Genomic DNA, 16,912 nt, shown 5'->3' on the forward strand with positions numbered 1-16,912 from the left:
GAGAACCAGCGTCTGGCTCACCTCACCACAAGTCAGCTTTTGCCAGAAAGGCGTATTCCTCCCCCGTTCCGGGCATCTCCAGGCCAGCCTGCCTTGCCAGCTCTTGTACGATGCTCACGGCTCCCTTGATCTGTGCACCGGATGCTCCCATGTTCCGGCTGCCAAAGAAGTGTCTGCCTTGGTTAGTACTACGCTAGGGGAGAAAAAAAATACATGTTTAAAAAAAAAATGGGTATAAGACGCACCCCTTGGCCTGCGGTGCGACGTCGTCTGCTAGACAGCAGACAAACTCCATCAGCACCGTCTCCATCGCATTGACAACTCGAGTCTCGGCCATGAGCTCCCCGTACACACTAGCAAGGGCATAGTAGCTCAGGTCCCCGCCCGAGCTGCGAGACATGTTGTCTAGTATCTTGCTGGTGTGACCGGCGTAAAGGCGGGAGAAAAACGCAGTCCCCCGCTCCAGCTTCGTTTTCCCATCGACCGGACTTCGCAATGAGCTGTCCTCGGAGAGAAGTCGGTGGGTCGAGGGTGTGTGCCGCGCCAGGGACTCATGCAGTGATGAGAGAACGTTGATTCCCTAAAATATTGATATGAACCGCATGCATGTTAGTTTCTGTAGTTCGATGCATGAACATAATGTCACTTCTGTCTTGGGATTGGCTGGGGGCTTTGAATTTTTGTTTTGTTTTTTTACCCGTGGAAACCCGACTAGCACGCTAGCCTTCAAGCAACTCTCCCTTATCCGTCGTGCAATCAGTGCTTTCTCCTCTTCAGTTGATGACCCCCGAGTAGACACGATATGTTCCCACAGCGCACCCACTGCCGATTCCTGATGAAACGCCATCAGTGCTGCGGCCACAACAATGTACCATACCGCTTCTCCCTCAGGCCCATCGTGCGGCAGAAGCTTCGATAACGCGGAGAAATTAATACCGGAGTCCTTGGAAGAAGTGCCGGTGACGGTCTGGCTATACTCCCGGCTCTGATGCTGTTGGCCAGGAGATATGTGTTCTGTTAGCGCCCGCAGTCGTCTCGCGGAAGCGTCCCTATTATTGTCGCCCATGTTGATCCTTCTTTCTGCGCCAAATAACTGCGGCTGTGACTGGTTGTGCGTGATGTAGCGGCTATATGTCAAAAATCTTCCGTAGCGTAGCCCCGTGAACGTGCCGAGGCACGAACCACCAATAAGCGGGGAACCGACGGAGAAAGACGAAGAATTTTCCGCTCTCCAAGGTACCGCTGAAACTGTCGGTTGGTAGGCGGGCCGTAGATTAAGCTTGAGCTTGAGCATACGGACCGGCCGGGTGGATGCCATTCGTAGTGAGATAGATATCTCAGCTAGACTATCTATCTCTGGCAAATATATGGACGAGAACAAACAAGCGGACAACGAGCGAATTCCCGATCCAACCTAGCGGGGTGTGGAAACATGAAATGGTAGGGAGAGAGAGAACATATGATATATAACAAACTAGATTTTAGGAAGCAAAAGAAGAGACTAAACGTATATGTCGGTCGTGGATGGGGTGCCCCGACTAACTTTGCATCTGCTGTGGTTCTCTTTCGGAGTTGCAGTTTTTGTTTATCGCAAGTTCGGCGCTTTGAAGTTCGCTATCTCCGAAGCGCTAAATTGTTAGTCAGTGGATTATATAATTAACTCTAAACAACTCCCACCAATGAGCATATTGGACCTTTTTACTCCCTACTTCCTGCTACATTGCACATCTAACATCTCGATTCGTTGCTTATACAGGTACTCTCTTACACACTTACATTACTTAGTTACCAGTTACAATACATTTCTATATTTATTCTTCTTCTATCCGAAACCAACTACTTATTAATCGCCAATTGGGAATTTCACATTCACAAGTACAGTACGGAGTAGAGAAAACTGTTATAGAAAATTAAGATGGAGAACCTGCTCTCTTTAGTTATCGGAATAAAATGGCACAGGCGATATCTCAGATACCTCCTCTGTTGATCGACTTGTCACTAAGCCACGGATCTTCAACGAGCTCCTTTGCGGTCTTCCTGTCCTCAGGTGGCCACTGTAGCATTTTCCTTGCAAATTTCAAAAACTGAACTTTTTGCTCTCCCTCAAGACAGGTAACCGTATCATCTAGGTTGATTCCGGAAGGTATGACCTCTTTGTTCCGAAACTCCCCTGACATCCACTAGTTAGAAATTTGGCCGCATTACGATGAATAGAATAGGCTGATTTACCGTTCTCGTCAAAGAATGGACCACCATACCATTCAGAAGCAGTTACACATCTTTCCCGCGGCATTCTGAGCAGGTGGTGCCCACCTCCACTCCATACCATCTCTCTCGCGCTCTATCATCGCCTTGGGAGGTGGGCCCAGAAGGGCAATCATCTCTGCCAGGTGAGCTTCGGGATGATAATTTCCCTGATCATCCAGCGGCGAAGTAAAAAGATCCCGAGACTCGAGCATATTCCACATCTAGTATCCGGTATTAGTCAAGTATTCTCTGATAGATGATAGAAAAAAGAGGTAACTACCAGCAGCCCAAGGTTCCAAATATCCGCGCTGTATGTCCAACCAGCACCTAGAATAACTTCAGGAGCCCGGTACTGGTCGGGCTGAATTGGGTGTCTGTTCAACAACGATGGGTCTTTTTGGTGGTGAGACAGGCCAAAATCCGTTATTTTGGGCAAGATATAATATGATCTCACTGGCCCGAAGTCATTATGTGAGAGGTAGACGGTATTCCCATTATTTGATTTACGGGGCATAGGGTTCTGTGCTTGCAATTGTGCAAAGTCTTCGAGCACTGATGGCTCTTCAAAACTAACGAGAATGTTTTCAACCTTCAAGTCTATAAATAACATTAGCAATTCGTTGCCTTCTGTTGTGTCAATTACAGATACTGACCTGTGTGGATAACATTGCATTCTGTATGTAGGTAGTCTAGTCCCTTCAGAAGAAGTTTTATATAACCCTTTAAAAGGCCGAGGTGAAATCTCTTATTCCGGAGGCGAGATTGGAATAGCCATAGAGGCTCTCTCATGGGTTCGTATGCTAAACACATATGCATCCCATTGGGGCCATTTTCCTCAAACTGCTCGACAAAAGTTCGAAGGTAATTGCGGCCATTATGGCGGTCACTCATGCTGCCAATATGACGTTCAATATTGAACTCATGCGCAGCTTGTTCTGCATCTTTGAAGTCACTATTGCCGACCTTCAATGCTAAGTAGCGCTCGCTCTGCCAGTTTCGTCTGGTAATTCTGGTCAATATAACTTCAATATAGCGGTTAGAGATTTAACTCACCGGTGGAGGTCTCTTACTAGCCAGACCGTGGAGCAACCACCCCAGCCAAGTTTTGCCAGTGCCTCGAACCGGTGATTGAAAATGTAGCCTGGTTTAATAGGGAAATAGTACTGGCCTGATAGTCAGGTACAATTTCTTCTTCAATTAAGGTATCTGGAGGCAGCTCAGCGCCCTTCCCGCAAAATATCGTCCGCTGCTTGCGGCCGAGCAAGGACCTGGCCCAAAGTCCCTGTAAAGCACGTTTGGCCATCTTTGTATGCACGATGGTTAAGCGCTTTAAAGCAGCCCTTACAACTGAACATGATCACCGGATAACAATTTTCCCGTGGTACGAATGAAACAGGTGCTATCCATGCATGCAGCTTTTAACTAGCCCCTTACGCGCCCACTTCCTTGCTAGTCCGGTTAAAAAATCCCATGCCTTGAACATCACAGCTCAAACCAATTAGTCATGATAACCACTCCGTACATTGTTCTACTGGTATATATAAATTAAAATGATTCCCAGCACGCGTGCATATGGGTCTATAATCGGCATAATCTTAGGGCATTATTTACAAGATATATAAAACCACCGTTTGTGGTGGCAGTTTATATGAATGAGCCTCCAAGCATTGAGCTCGAAGGTAAGTATAACCATAATCACTCAAGATCTGGCCAGTACTTCTTCACAATCATCTTCTTATTTACCTTGCCCATGGCGTTTCTCTCAATGCTGTCAACCAGTTTCAGGACACTTGGGATTTTATACGCTGCCATCTCCGACTTCAGTTTTGTACGGAGGCTTTGAAGCTCTAGTTTTGCGGTCTTGAGTTTTGGTTAGTAATGGTCTAATGTTTGACATGATATCCTGTGGAGCAGAAAAAGGGCATTGGAGGGAATACTTACTCCTTCTCTCTGCTTAACAACGGCAGCGACTCTTTGGCCCCATTCCTCATCAGCAATTCCCACGACGGCAACCTCCTGGACTTCTTCTAATGCGAGCATCTTTCTTTCAACTTCCAGTGCAGATATCTTATACCCGCCGCTTTTGATCAGGTCCACTGAGGCTCTGCCTTGGATGTAGTACGCACCAGCTGTGTCTCGCCTTGCCACATCCCCCGTTTTAAACCAACCATCGCTGGTAAATTCGGAAGCCGTTGCTTCAGGCCGCCGCCAGTATTCAAGGAATACGTTGTCACCCTTGATTTCAATCATACCGTCCTCATTGTATGAAGTAAGAGGAATCGGAGCTCCAGTTTCCCGGTGTGTTAGACGAACTTGTACGCCAGGGAGGGGCCAGCCAACACTCCCTTCAATACGTCGCGAAACGTCCAGGCCACAGCTAAGTCCCATGCCAATTTCAGTCATTCCGTACCGTTCGAGTAGAGTTTGTCCGGTTATCTCAAGAAATTTAGTCTTAATTGGCGTGGGTAGGGCTGCAGAGCCGCTGACTACTAGCCTCAATGCGCCAGCACCCGCCCTAGCTGCTGCTTCGGAGTCGGTGGATCTGATATGAGTATCGAAGTAGTCGACTAGCCGCGAATACACTGTTGGGACAGCCATGAACATTGTTGATGAGCCAGAATTGCTCCATCTTTCCCAGACAATCTGAGGATCAAATTTGGCATACATTTCGACTGTTCCACCGCTAAGTAGGGTCGCCGTAAGGCCATTAATGATACCGTGAATGTGATGGAGAGGAAGGACATGGATTAGGTGATCGGATGGGGAATATTTCCAGGCCTGGATGAGGGATGTTGCTTGGAACGTTATCGTCTTGTGTGTCGTGACACAGCCCTTGGGGTTTGCTGTTGTGCCAGAGGTATAGATCATTAGAGCTCTTCGTGACGGCGCAAAAGCCGGATGGAGATTGGGTATAGAGGTACAGCTTCTGCTTTCAGTAATGGGTGAGAGCTCCATGAAGCAGGTTTTGGATGACTTGTCTAGCAAAGCGGGCTGCAAGTGTTGGAACGAGCTATGTAGCACCACTAAGGACGGATCCGAGTCCGAGATAGTATATAAAAGTTCCTTTGGTGGATGAGATGTGCCTGTATCCCAGTTAGTATGATAGGTCTTTGCTAGCCACCAAGAGGAAGTTAAACTTACACAACGGTACACAGACACCACCGGCCGCCCATACAGCCCACTGGCAAACCACATAATCATAGCCAGCCGGTACAAGGAACGCTATCCTCCTCTCTTCAAGATCTTGAACTTTCACCTGAGCCAAAATCCGCCTCTTTAATGCGGCTACATCATTGAGTAGCTGGCGGTAGGTAAAACTCAGGTCCTTCGTTTTATCGATTATCGCGACCTTCCCGGGATCTGTAGACGCCCATTTTTGCGCCTCCAGAAACAACGGAAGAGACGGGAGGGATGAGGATAGTGGAAGTGCGGCGGTGCTCATATTATCATTCCGTGTGCGTATAAAGTGAATGGTTATCGGGAGGGAGAGGGCGGCCACTGCACAGAGAAGGGGAATCCAGCTTGGTTGGCGATTAAGCGGACTTGAAGCCGCGGTCATATTGGGCTTATGGTATATATAAATGCACTATATTCCCATCCAAAGTCGGCGACCTAGTCACAGGGCGCTGTTAGCTCCAGGAATCATTCAATTGAACCTCGCAGCCTTATCCATATTCCCCCGCGACATAGTGTTGTGGTTAGATACCTTGATGGTCCGATAAGGGTCAACAACCAAGGCGTCAATGGCACAATCAATGCGCCAGCACCGCTCACCAAGCCACAGCTGCGGTTATTATCGTCTACAGCGCTTGCGCGGACTGCAAGCAGGGTCAACCGTGAATCTGAGCAGGGCAAATTAATGAAGTGAAACCAGCGATGGGTCGCTTGAAGGAACGCGAAGCCCCCTAAAATTATCGATCACGTGTTTGAGGCTGCCCCTGCCAAAAGCCGAGCGAAAAAAACAAAAGGCGACAGGGACGAGCAGCCGGCGGCTTTTGCGATGAACGAAGAAGAGTCAAGCAAGGGCTTGTGATAATCTTAACTCGACCGTCACTTTCGGCGTGGATGCGTTGTTTCTGGCTATCGTTATCTACAGGCTATCACAGTCCTCCGTAGGTCCTTTCTTCCAGTCCGACTATATCAAGTAAGAAGTGCTCGATACATGCTAGCTAATCGTTAAAAAGTTTTAATATGATGCGAGAAGTGTCTTCGGCTTGCGTTCGGGAGCTTGTTGTCGGAATTTCTTGTATTCATCCCCTGTTTCTCCTCCGCCGTAGCCTCGACTCGATTATAGTTCCCTACACTGGATTTATATTTCAGACAGCTTGGGATTTCCCGGCTTTGATCTTTAGCCAGAGTACCGAAGGTGACCAAGCAAGCTCTTGTCGAATGGAGCTGTTATATCGTATCCATTGTTGAATTGGCCTATCTTTGACTTCTCTCTGTAAGCGTTGTCTCCCCTGTTCAACGTTCAAATACAATCTGCAGCATTTAGGCGAGAGTATGATGTAGTATCCGTGTGTATTTATGTTTGATCTGCCGCTGACAGGCCCGCAAAGATCCATGCCTATATCTTTGGTGTCAGTAACAATCCTTCCACAGCTGCACGTTATAGAAGGATGCCAAGCCCCAGTACCTGCCATCTGTCTCTGATAATCACTTCACGTTCTAGAATTCGCCTTCTAAAATATGCCATGTTGCTCCTGAACCTTTAGACCCTTCACCTCTCCCAGATTTTCACTCGTTAGTACTACGAGTACTCCGTAGTGGTGAGTTACTTAGCACAAAGTTTGTAGTAAACGAGCTTGTTGTATCTTATTTTTGCGTTTGGGCCGGGGTTGAGATTAGCTCGCCAATCAGGTGATCGATGATGGTGGATCCGCTTATTAGACTAGATTTCATTGGCTAAAGCTTCCCCGCATAGACCTAGATCCCGGTCCCGTGATATCGCAAGCTGTCGATCCAGCTTCCTTCCCATGCAAAAGGTAAAAACAGACGAGTAGGAAAAGAGCTGGCCAGCGATGGAGGGTGCCGTTGGACTGATAATGTAACTGTACATCCTTTGACAGCATCCCTGCGCTAGGAGTGACAGCAGCGCACCCAGCCGTCCCAGTCGAATGCTCATGGTAATTGATCGACCGACCGCCACGAGCTGATAAGGTGCTCATAATCCTCATCCCTCAGGGACTCTCGAGCAAGTCTACAGCGTCCACATACTCACTGCTCTAGACTAGCACTGAGCTGTGTGCGCTCTGGAACTGTCTTTAGTCAAAATGGGCTCAGAGAAATCCGAAAAGACAGGCATCTCGCCTGCCGGAGCCGATGACCAGATAGAGAGGACAAAGACTGAAGATGGAATGGACGAGAAAGTCACAGTAGAAGACCGTGATTATGCTGGTGCCGTCACCAAATTATCGCCTGAGGAGGTCAGGCTGGTTCGAAAGCTGGACTGGCGCATTATGGTGAGTTATTGCCCTAATGATGATTCTGGTTGTTTCAGAAAGCTGACACAAAAATGTAGCCGACCTTGACTTTCATGTACTTCCTCAACTACATTGATCGAAACACGCTTGCCCAGGCCCGTCTGAACAATCTGGAGGAAGAACTCGGCATGCACGGCACCCAGTTCAACACTACGATTTCCATTTTGTTTGTTGGATACGTCCTCACGCAAGTCCCGAGTAACATGCTTATCACCAGAGTGCCCCCGAGTTTATATATGAGTGCATGGATGTTAGTGTGGTCAGCGGTTTCGGGTATGTGGTTGGTTAGCCGCCTATGGTCAGGGTCAATCTAACCTCAATAGCTTGCACGGCTTTGGTTCAGTCATACCCTGGGATGGTGGTATGCCGGTTCCTTCTTGGGATCACGGAAGCTCCTGTAAGTGTACACACTCGGACTGGACGGTGTTGCGCATTTCTAACTGTCAGCCGTTTAGTTCTATCCCGGAGCGACATATATCTTATCCATCTTCTATACCCGAAGAGAAGTTGCCGCTCGAATCGCCATGTTATATGCAGCCCAGATTCTGGCAACTGGGTTCGCTGGGTTGATTGCTGCAGGTGTCTTCTCTGGTCTCGACCAAGTAAGGGGATTGTCAGGATGGCGATGGTATGGCAGTCTTAAAAAAAAAAAATGTATATTTTACCATGTCCACATTTGCTCACGCTCTTCAGGCTTTTTATCATCGAAGGTTCCGTCTCGGCTGCCGTCGCTATTGCTGGCTTCTGGCTTCTCCCGAACACGCCTTTGACTACTCGATGGCTCAAACCTGTCGAGCGAGAACTTGCCCATGAGAGAATCCAGAGAGATAAGATGGGAGAGCCGGAGAAAGCATCGACCATGCAAGGCCTCAAGCAGGCAGCCAGAGACCCAAGAACGTGGATCTTCTGTTTGATGCAGAATTTTCATCTCTCTGCCTGTGGATTTAATAGTTTCTTCCCGACGTAAGTTTTTTTCTCATCCTATCCAGCCTGGGTATAAGTTCAGCAAACAGCTAACACCGTTTCCCCACGAGCTCCAGTGTGGTCAAGACTCTTGGCTTCAATACAACAATCACTTTGGTATTGACATGCCCACCCTTCCTTTTCGCCGGAGCAGCGGGTGTTCTCTTTGGATACACATCTGGACGCTTCCACGAGCGTACCTGGCATATCACCGTGGGCCTTGCAACGGCCATCGTCGGGTTCGTGATAGCTGCCTCAACTCTGAACACCGCGGGACGCTACGTCGCATGCTTCATCTTCCCCATCGGTGCCTATTCAGTCAACTCGGTCATCATTGGTTGGGCTTCATCAACCCTATCTCAAACCCGCGAGAAACAAGCTGTAAGTTTAGCTCCCCTGAACCAGAACCAGACTTCTAGTTACCCGAAAGCTATACAAAGACTGACGGGTTTCCCCATAAATATAGGTTGTCCTTGCCATGACAAACGTTGGGGGCCAGATAGGGTACATATACGGAGCGTATGTCTGGCCCAACTACGACTCGCCCAGGTACGGCATCGGCTTTGGCACCTCTGCTGGCTTTGCCCTCTTCTCGATCCTCTGTGCCTGGTGGATGAGATATCTCCTGAAAAAGGAGAACAAACGGCTGCAGGGGACTGGTACATCCACCAACCTGTATGGGTACTAACAGGCAGCAAAAAAAGGGCACATCTGACGTAGGGCGTAGCCATAGCAGTGCTGCCCTCCTTTTTTCCGCCGTCCCCTCTTTATCTTCTCACCTGTATATATTTGTTATATTTGCTATAGTAGCGCCCCTGCTATGTATCCATGTGATGGCAAGTTAGACCCAGCCAGCTGATTATCAGTAGAAAAGGAAAAAAAAGGTGGTTGGAAGGACGCCAAGGCCTAACGTCACTTTCCCAGCCAAACAAATCCCAGCCTCATTTTTTTCCTTTGTGACCGTCAATATCAAGGCACAAGGCTCGCCCTTCAGCCTGCTTCCCAGCCCGTCAAACTTCATCAGCAACTCAGGATACGAAGTACAGGTTCTCGTTTACGCAACTCTTCCATGTCTGGCGATTTCTTCATCGACAGCCCGGTCCCGCCGAAGCTGGACTTGACCGGTGCCAGATCTCGCTTCTACCACTCGCCGCAGCCAGCCTCAACGGCATCCTCGCTGTCGTTGTGTCGCACTCTCTCGACGCCGCTCATGGGCAGTTGCAAGCGTGCTCGCTATGGATATGGCGGGCTTGATGACCGGGCTATCTGGGACCGTCAGTCTCCCGTCTCGCGGATCTCGAGTCCTGTGCCACTGGCCAACACCGAATACCTACTGGCAGAGGGAGGTCTGGATACCGGGCTGTTGACGACGGCAGGGCAGCCGATACTAGGATTCTCGTCACAGCGTGATGGCGATAACGAGGAGTCAGAGCTTGACTACCGACCCACGAGGTATCGAAAGACCAGTCGGACAATGGTGGACGTACCAGTTACACCCTCAAATGCCGAAGGAACAAAACGGAAACGGGACTCCCCGATACCCCAGGGCGATGACACCGGCGTGAAAAATTCTCCAGGCTGGGGTGAGGCAGTCCTCAACCTCGTTGGAGGCGTTGCTGGTAAAGTGTGGAATTTCTGTGTGTCAGCTCCCTTCCGAGGGTTTCACGCCGGCGGAGGCAGGGGGTACGATATGAACGGTTACACAGCAACGGTACAACCAAGCAAGAAACGGGAGAGGCCCTCTCTGTCACAACGGAGACGCTCAAGCCGTTTGATGGATGATATACCAGTTCCTGGCCGTTACCCGGTTGACGAGAACTATCACATCGACAAGCCGCGCCGGGAAGATATACACAACAACTGGGTTCTCGTCAAGGAAGACGAGGATTCACGGGAGAGCAGCCCATCTTGCAGCTCCAAGAAGCATGCTCGCCGGAACAGCGTTGTTCACCATGTCCCTGCACGCCGTTCTGGTGCCAGAGTACAGACCAAGCGGCCCACGACACCTCTTACACCCACACGTTCCACCAACCTCTCTCCGCATGTCTACTCTCCTTCATCTGCATCTGTCTACAAGACGCCACCAAAGCACACTACGGTGTCAAACCCCAACGAAACCCCGTTGTCACGAGAGACTCAGAGACATGCTGCCAAACTGAGGCGCAAGGAACGTGAAGAAGATGCCAGCATACGCAGGCTGAATCACCAGCTGAAGGCCATGATCAGAGAAGGGAGACAGGCGCTGGGAACTCGGATCGAGGTTGACGAAATGGACCTTGATGAATGGGACTGATCCATCTCCCCCTTTTATTTGATGATTTTCCTTTTTCTTTTCCATTTCTTTTATTTTCTTTTCTTGCGTTTCTAGCCTGTTGCCTTCTTTTCTTTCTTTCTTTTCTTTCGATGCTTTGACGAACCATGCTTCAACGGGTGTATATTTATATCCCGATGATGTCACGCTTAATGACCTGATGATACCATGTCTCTCTTTTCATTATCTCCATGTTTATCCTATTCGTTCAGCTTGAAGGGACATAAAAGACAAGAGCCCTCAGTTTCACCAAGTTTGTTCTTCACTTCCTTTTTTGGACCAGCAAAACGAGATGTTATGCTTATTGATAACTTATTGAATGCCCTGCCCTGCTTCAAGGGAGGCCGAGATATGCTCCTATTACGCATACAAACCAAAATGAGATTGTCTATCAGGATAATATCTATCCGTGCTACTATGAACCACAGCCTTGCCGTATCTTTTGTAGCAAACAAGCCGTTGCTTTTATCCCATATATTCATCGAGCCGTACGGTTATGTTCAAGAATGCAAGTTTTTCGTGTACATCAAGTCTGTCAAGCCAAATATCAACTGTCTCTTTTCACAGCTTTTGAGAAGTCCACTGGACGCCAGCAGCATCGAGTCCAGCCTCGCCGTCTACGAGGACACACCAGCCCTCGCTGCCCTGTCCTCCGGGGCCCCCGATGGCGGCCTTGAAGTTCTCACGGGCGTATTCAAGCACCTCGTCGTCGTAGGTTCCTGGCTGCAGCCACACAGCCGGTACGCCCACCGAGTTTGCATCTCGCAGGACCTGGATAGTCACCTTTGGCGGCGTCACGATCGAGAGGGACGTCTGGGAAGGCATCGGGAGGTCGGAGGGGGATGCCACTGTGGTGTATGACTTGGACGGCAGCGAGATCGATGGCGCCCGCGGATTCAGCGGAGTGACGGCCAGCGAGTGCTCATGATACCACGCGAGGACTAGAGAATGCCACTATATCAGCATCATCATCACTGCTGCTGCTGCTGCTGCTATCATCAAGGCAGAGGAAAGGGTATCTTGGTACTCTTGTAGCCGAACTTGCTGGCATCGGTGCTGGCGCCAGCGACCGCAAACCGCGGCGACGAGAAGAACAGCTTGACGGCAGCCTCCATATCCGCAGACATTGCCAGTCTCGAGCAGCAGACGCAACAGTAGCTATCAATATCGATATCAATTATCAATATCAACCGGACGGTCGGAGATGGCTCGCAGGTTGTTGATCCTGCGCTCTGCTCCTCGCCCCGCCGGTTGTTTTGGCGTAACTAAAGCCAACTAATTGCTTTTGCCGCCCGCAAGGTTCGCCCGTCGCCAAAGCGGTTTGTTTATTTATCGGCCTGCTGGACCAGCGAGCAGAGACCAGAGCCTGTGCCAGCGGAGAACGGACGGACGACGGGCGAGAGACAGACAGACAGACAGACAGACAGACAGACAGAGCACCGGAAGACTCCAATGCCAGCCCTGCTGCTGACCGGCGCGGCGGCGGGCACCAACATCGGACTCGTCGCATCGCTGACCCCCTAGCGGCCCTGCAAGTCATCGCGCGCTCAAATAACCCCCCCAGCCTTCTTTGCCTGCAGGGCCCTGCGCTGGCCTGCGATGGACCGCCTGGCAGTCCCTCCACGCTCTCTACCGACGCCTCTCTGCAGCTGCGACGCCAGAACGTGTCGACGAGGGACGAGAAATGCCGAAATTCAGCCAGTGGATTCGCAAGATAACCCATCGCGGCGGCCAGACAGACGGGCACAGCGAGCAGCCTGCGCGGCGTCCACCACCGCGCCGTCGTCTCCAGCGGCCGCGGACGCCCCTGATACCGATCCTGCCTGCTAACCGGCGGCCGCTGTCGCTGTCATATCCCACCAGCGTGCCAGACGAGCAGCGGGCGACGGAGAACAGCCTCTTCTTCACGCGGCTGCCGCCTGAGATCCGGCGGATGGTGTATATTGCCATGTTTGGGGCGCGGACGATACATGTCAGCCTGAACTATTCCACCTCGTACGTGGCCGGGAAGGCTCACGCTCGCCTCGACACCATCAAGCGGACCGACGACTACAACCTGCAATGGCGGTGGTGGCACTGCGTCTGCCATCGGTACAGAAACCTCCCTTTCTGGAACGACCGCTGCCAGCTGCCACAGTATACGTCCTGCCGTGCTCACTATGGAGATCATTCAAGCTGCTTCATCGGAGTGCTGGAGTGGCTCCTCACGTCTCGCCAGTGGTACGCCTTATTTTTACCTTTTAACAGTATGTGTATTGAATGTTTAATGTCTAACGCTGTGCCTGGATAGCTATACGGAGGCGATGTCAGTCCTATATCACACCAACACATTCATTATCAACGACGAGTTCTACGATGGCCTCTTTTTCAAGCTGCCAGATTTGATCCCGGCACATCATATCAGGGGGATCACCTCGCTTGAGCTAACATCTAGAATCATCCCGGACGGCGATGCCATTGACGTCGGAGACCACGCTGCACTCGTTGCATTCCTGTGCTCTTTCTTCCCTCACTTACGCTGCCTGCGGCTGCACATCAGGAGAGGCGGTCGTTTCATAGAGAGGAGCACCCACACAGTATCCGGGTGGATTCAGCCTGGCCTTGAAGGCTACCGTCTTGTAGGTGCGGCGATCTTCTATACGACTGACCAGCTGGTACATCATTACTCGACCAAGTTGAAATGTCTAGAGATTGCCTTGGATAAGTACATCTACACCAGGGTCCTTATGGTCCAGCCGGAGGCCGTTATCAAAACAGAGGAGTCGCATCCACGGCAGTCCTGGCGCAGATTCTGGCGACAGGTGGTCACCTACGACGGACTAGATCTAGGCTATTATGTCATGGAGGCGGAGGATCAGGTTCTCATTCCGATAGACACATGCTTATAGCTTGTGTCTATTAGGCTGGAGATAGACGGAGGACGGCGGAGGACAGCAAATCCCAACCACTTCATGCGGGACGATCTCGACGGATACGGGATGCTCCTCATTGCCGAGACATCCTTCAATGCATGATGTATTTTTTTGTTTACGGTTCGTGGCGTGCAGCTCGCAGCTAACGGGGCCTCTTATATGGCTAAGCTTCACGGGAACCGTTCACCGGCCAAAATTCATGGATATAACTGCTACGGTGGATCTTAAAGGTGGATTTTCAGGGTCTCTAGATTTTCTAAATATAACCAATCGCCCCGGGATTTTTGTGGTGACGTTGACAGGAGCGCAAATGTCTTGCTCATGGCGATGGCTCTCGGCAAAGTTCGGTTACTTTTTTCATGCCGCTTTGGTGGTTTGCCTATATAAAGTCGAATGAACGCCCCCCATTCAACTCCATACTTCCTTTTCACTTCCTACCATATTTCAGATTGACAGCATAACATATTTAAGGTAACCGACCAAGAGGAAATACTTCAAAAAAAAATAGCAGAAGATGGCAACTTTTGCGTTAGTAAAATCCTTTGATATCCAGACTTTGCTATGAGAAAAAGCGACTAATCGAGATGGACGGCCTGAGTTGTTGCCACCGAGCTCTGCAGGAGTAACAACTTTTCATACACGGCCTATGCCACGTTTCGTCCAGAATACCCTCAAAAGCTCTATGACATGGTATTCGCGTATCACCGCGGCGGGCACGATACATGTCTAGATCTTGGATGCGGCCATGGCCTGATTGCGCGTTTCCTGGCCCCGAAGTTCAAGAAGGTCTACGGCATCGATCCATCGACTGGCATGATAGAGCAGGCGAAGAACCTGACCAAGGAGCAGAACGTTGAATTCGTCCAAGCAGCTGCCGAGTCGCTTCCATTCATCGAGGATAAAAGCGTAGACATGGTTGTGGCTGGAGTAGCTGCACACTGGTTTAGCTACCCGCCGCTCTTCGCAGAGTTACAACGCGTGATGAAGCCGGGTGGTACCCTCGCTTTCTGGGGATATTATGATCACTTCTTTGTGGACTACCCCAAGGGCACCGCAGTAATGCAAGAGTATTGTTATGGCCTGGACAAGGACAGTCTTGCCAAATACTGGATCCAGCCTGGAAGCACGATCATGCGGGAGAAGCTACGGGCTATCCAGCCACCGACAGACCAATGGGCAGATATTCAACGGCTTGAATACCAGCCAGGTCTTAACGGCCCTGATTCGGGCGAGGGAACGAAGTTTATGGAAGCTGAGATCACACTCGGTCAGGCAACTGAGTATGTCCGTACATGGAGTGCATATCAACGCTGGAAAGACGACCATCCAGACCAAGTTCGACGGAGCGAGGGTGGGACTGGCGATATTGCAGACCAGATGTTAGAGGCCATCATTAAGTCAGAGGACGGCCTGCGGGATATCCCGTCTCCAGAGGACAAACTCGTAAAGATTGAATGGGTCAGCGCTCTGGTCCTGGCACGAAAACTGTGAGCTTTCTTCTTGAAAGGGATATCTTTTCAAAGACTCACACGGCACTCAGGCTATTTTTTCAGCTGAAATGGATGGGTCTGCGGATCTCAAAATCATTGGATTTATCATTTATAGAAGCATGGTAGGATAGAACCTCCACTCATAGTACTCTATATATATACCTCTGAATATTGAAATACAATCAACACCGGAAAGGCCATCAGTAATCCTGTAGAAACCTCTTGTATACCCGATTCCCCCCAGCATTTCACTCGTCATATACTCTCTTAGAGCTTTCCCTTTCCATCTCTATCTCCTTTTCCATCTCTGCAGCCAAGGTCTCCGCCTCCTTGTGCATCTCCTCGTCCGACCTAGGCTCTCTAGCATCGTTATCAACAGCAGAAAATTCGGATCGTGCCCGCTTACGTTCCATAGCAAGTTTCCGTTCAGCCAGAAATCTACCAATATCCCCCTCCTCGCCATCCATCATACCGTAAATCGCATCCGAGCCACCCTTATGATCCAAATCTGCTTTCTTCCGAGGTATTATATGCGCATGCACATGAGGCACGCTTTGCCCTGCATCAACCCCGTCTTGAATGGCTACGTTTAAGCTCGAGGCCTGGTAGACGCGTTCCACCATGCGGCTGACTCGGCGGACTGTGAGGAAGAGATTCGTCGCTTCAGCGGGGGTCAGGTCTGACAGTCGTGGGGTGCGCCGGATCGGACAGACTAGGACATGCCCTGGCAGAAGCGGTTTGAGGTTCACAAGGGCGAAAGAAAGAGGTGTGACGAAGAAGACCTATTCGAACGCTCGTTAGCCGTCTCTTCGTCGATGTCTTTTTATAGTTATTGGAGTGACGATGGGGAACCTTTGGACTGAGAGCCTGTGGGTGGACGTCTAGGCTCCAGTAAACGTACCTGCGGCGTTACAAGAAACGGCCCAAAGTGAATTGGGCTTCTTGTAACTACACTCATCTCATCTGTTGCGGCTTCGCCAGCAGATAGTTCTGTCATTGCTCTCAGAGCTCGAGACAATATTCGTAGCGAAGCAGCTTGTTGTTGACCATTAGATAGTTATATGTAGCAGCCATGAACTCAATAACTATGAGGGCAACACTAAGAGCCGCTTAATTGATCGCCAGCTAGTTAACGAGTTAAACCAACCATTCATATGTAACCTACTACAATAGATATCGAGAGGAACTACGGACCTCGTTGAACTATGCAACTGTTGTATATGGAATATCGAATATCCATCCACCAAAATGCTGGGTTGAGATGACAGATGATGTATAGTAAGTGGGGGCTGATGATATCTTTGAAAACAACTTCAAGGCCCTGAAGCCACCCAAAAACCCCAAACCCCAAACCGCAAACCCCCCCCCCCCGGTGCTTATTTGATCTTTCAACCAAAGGCTATAGCCGAATCGGGGTGGGTAGGGGCGTTCCATCGTGATGAAGGACGAAAGAAATAAAATCTGAAACTTCCATAAAGAGTAAGGGAGAGGTTTTAATCTGGTGAC

The 16,912-nt window shown here is 50.0% G+C and overlaps 9 protein-coding genes across 9 annotated transcripts; 4 read left to right on the forward strand and 5 right to left on the reverse strand.

Moving 5' to 3' along the window:
* Positions 1-22: 22 nt before the first annotated feature.
* TERG_05892 (uncharacterized protein) lies at positions 23-1,318 on the reverse strand (the record flags this gene model as incomplete). Its single annotated transcript, XM_003233976.1, has 3 exons — positions 23-173; positions 246-580; positions 698-1,318. The coding sequence occupies 3 exons, from the start codon at positions 1,316-1,318 to the stop codon at positions 23-25; spliced, it is 1,107 nt and encodes a 368-aa protein (XP_003234024.1).
* Positions 1,319-2,485: 1,167 nt separating this feature from the next.
* On the reverse strand, positions 2,486-2,920 carry TERG_05893 (uncharacterized protein; the record flags this gene model as incomplete). Its single annotated transcript, XM_047748517.1, has 1 exon — positions 2,486-2,920. One exon carries the CDS (start codon positions 2,918-2,920, stop codon positions 2,486-2,488), a length of 435 nt encoding a protein of 144 aa, XP_047604500.1.
* Positions 2,921-3,942: 1,022 nt separating this feature from the next.
* Positions 3,943-6,056, reverse strand: TERG_05894 (uncharacterized protein; the record flags this gene model as incomplete). Its single annotated transcript, XM_003233978.2, has 4 exons — positions 5,954-6,056; positions 5,389-5,859; positions 4,189-5,330; positions 3,943-4,107 (listed from the first exon to the last, which is right to left on the reverse strand). Exons 2-4 carry the CDS (start codon positions 5,804-5,806, stop codon positions 3,943-3,945), a joined length of 1,725 nt encoding a protein of 574 aa, XP_003234026.1. The 5' UTR covers positions 5,807-5,859; positions 5,954-6,056.
* A 1,464-nt stretch (positions 6,057-7,520) lies between these two features.
* Positions 7,521-9,381, forward strand: TERG_05895 (uncharacterized protein; the record flags this gene model as incomplete). The annotated part of the gene is made up of 7 exons (XM_003233979.1): positions 7,521-7,709; positions 7,769-8,003; positions 8,054-8,127; positions 8,186-8,358; positions 8,424-8,693; positions 8,771-9,074; positions 9,160-9,381. The coding sequence occupies 7 exons, from the start codon at positions 7,521-7,523 to the stop codon at positions 9,379-9,381; spliced, it is 1,467 nt and encodes a 488-aa protein (XP_003234027.1).
* A 381-nt stretch (positions 9,382-9,762) lies between these two features.
* On the forward strand, positions 9,763-10,986 carry TERG_05896 (uncharacterized protein; the record flags this gene model as incomplete). The annotated part of the gene is made up of 1 exon (XM_003233980.1): positions 9,763-10,986. The coding sequence occupies one exon, from the start codon at positions 9,763-9,765 to the stop codon at positions 10,984-10,986; it is 1,224 nt and encodes a 407-aa protein (XP_003234028.1).
* Positions 10,987-11,565: 579 nt separating this feature from the next.
* TERG_05897 (uncharacterized protein) lies at positions 11,566-12,131 on the reverse strand (the record flags this gene model as incomplete). The annotated part of the gene is made up of 2 exons (XM_003233981.1): positions 11,566-11,945; positions 12,032-12,131. 2 exons carry the CDS (start codon positions 12,129-12,131, stop codon positions 11,566-11,568), a joined length of 480 nt encoding a protein of 159 aa, XP_003234029.1.
* Positions 12,132-12,688: 557 nt separating this feature from the next.
* Positions 12,689-13,892, forward strand: TERG_05898 (uncharacterized protein; the record flags this gene model as incomplete). Its single annotated transcript, XM_003233982.1, has 2 exons — positions 12,689-13,224; positions 13,295-13,892. The coding sequence occupies 2 exons, from the start codon at positions 12,689-12,691 to the stop codon at positions 13,890-13,892; spliced, it is 1,134 nt and encodes a 377-aa protein (XP_003234030.1).
* Positions 13,893-14,603: 711 nt separating this feature from the next.
* On the forward strand, positions 14,604-15,407 carry TERG_05899 (uncharacterized protein; the record flags this gene model as incomplete). Its single annotated transcript, XM_003233983.2, has 1 exon — positions 14,604-15,407. The coding sequence occupies one exon, from the start codon at positions 14,604-14,606 to the stop codon at positions 15,405-15,407; it is 804 nt and encodes a 267-aa protein (XP_003234031.2).
* Positions 15,408-15,654: 247 nt separating this feature from the next.
* On the reverse strand, positions 15,655-16,403 carry TERG_05900 (uncharacterized protein; the record flags this gene model as incomplete). Its single annotated transcript, XM_003233984.1, has 2 exons — positions 15,655-16,188; positions 16,308-16,403. 2 exons carry the CDS (start codon positions 16,401-16,403, stop codon positions 15,655-15,657), a joined length of 630 nt encoding a protein of 209 aa, XP_003234032.1.
* Positions 16,404-16,912: the final 509 nt, after the last annotated feature.

This window comes from Trichophyton rubrum (genome assembly GCF_000151425.1).
Source record: "Trichophyton rubrum CBS 118892 genomic scaffold supercont2.6, whole genome shotgun sequence".
Taxonomy (NCBI): domain Eukaryota; kingdom Fungi; phylum Ascomycota; class Eurotiomycetes; order Onygenales; family Arthrodermataceae; genus Trichophyton; species Trichophyton rubrum.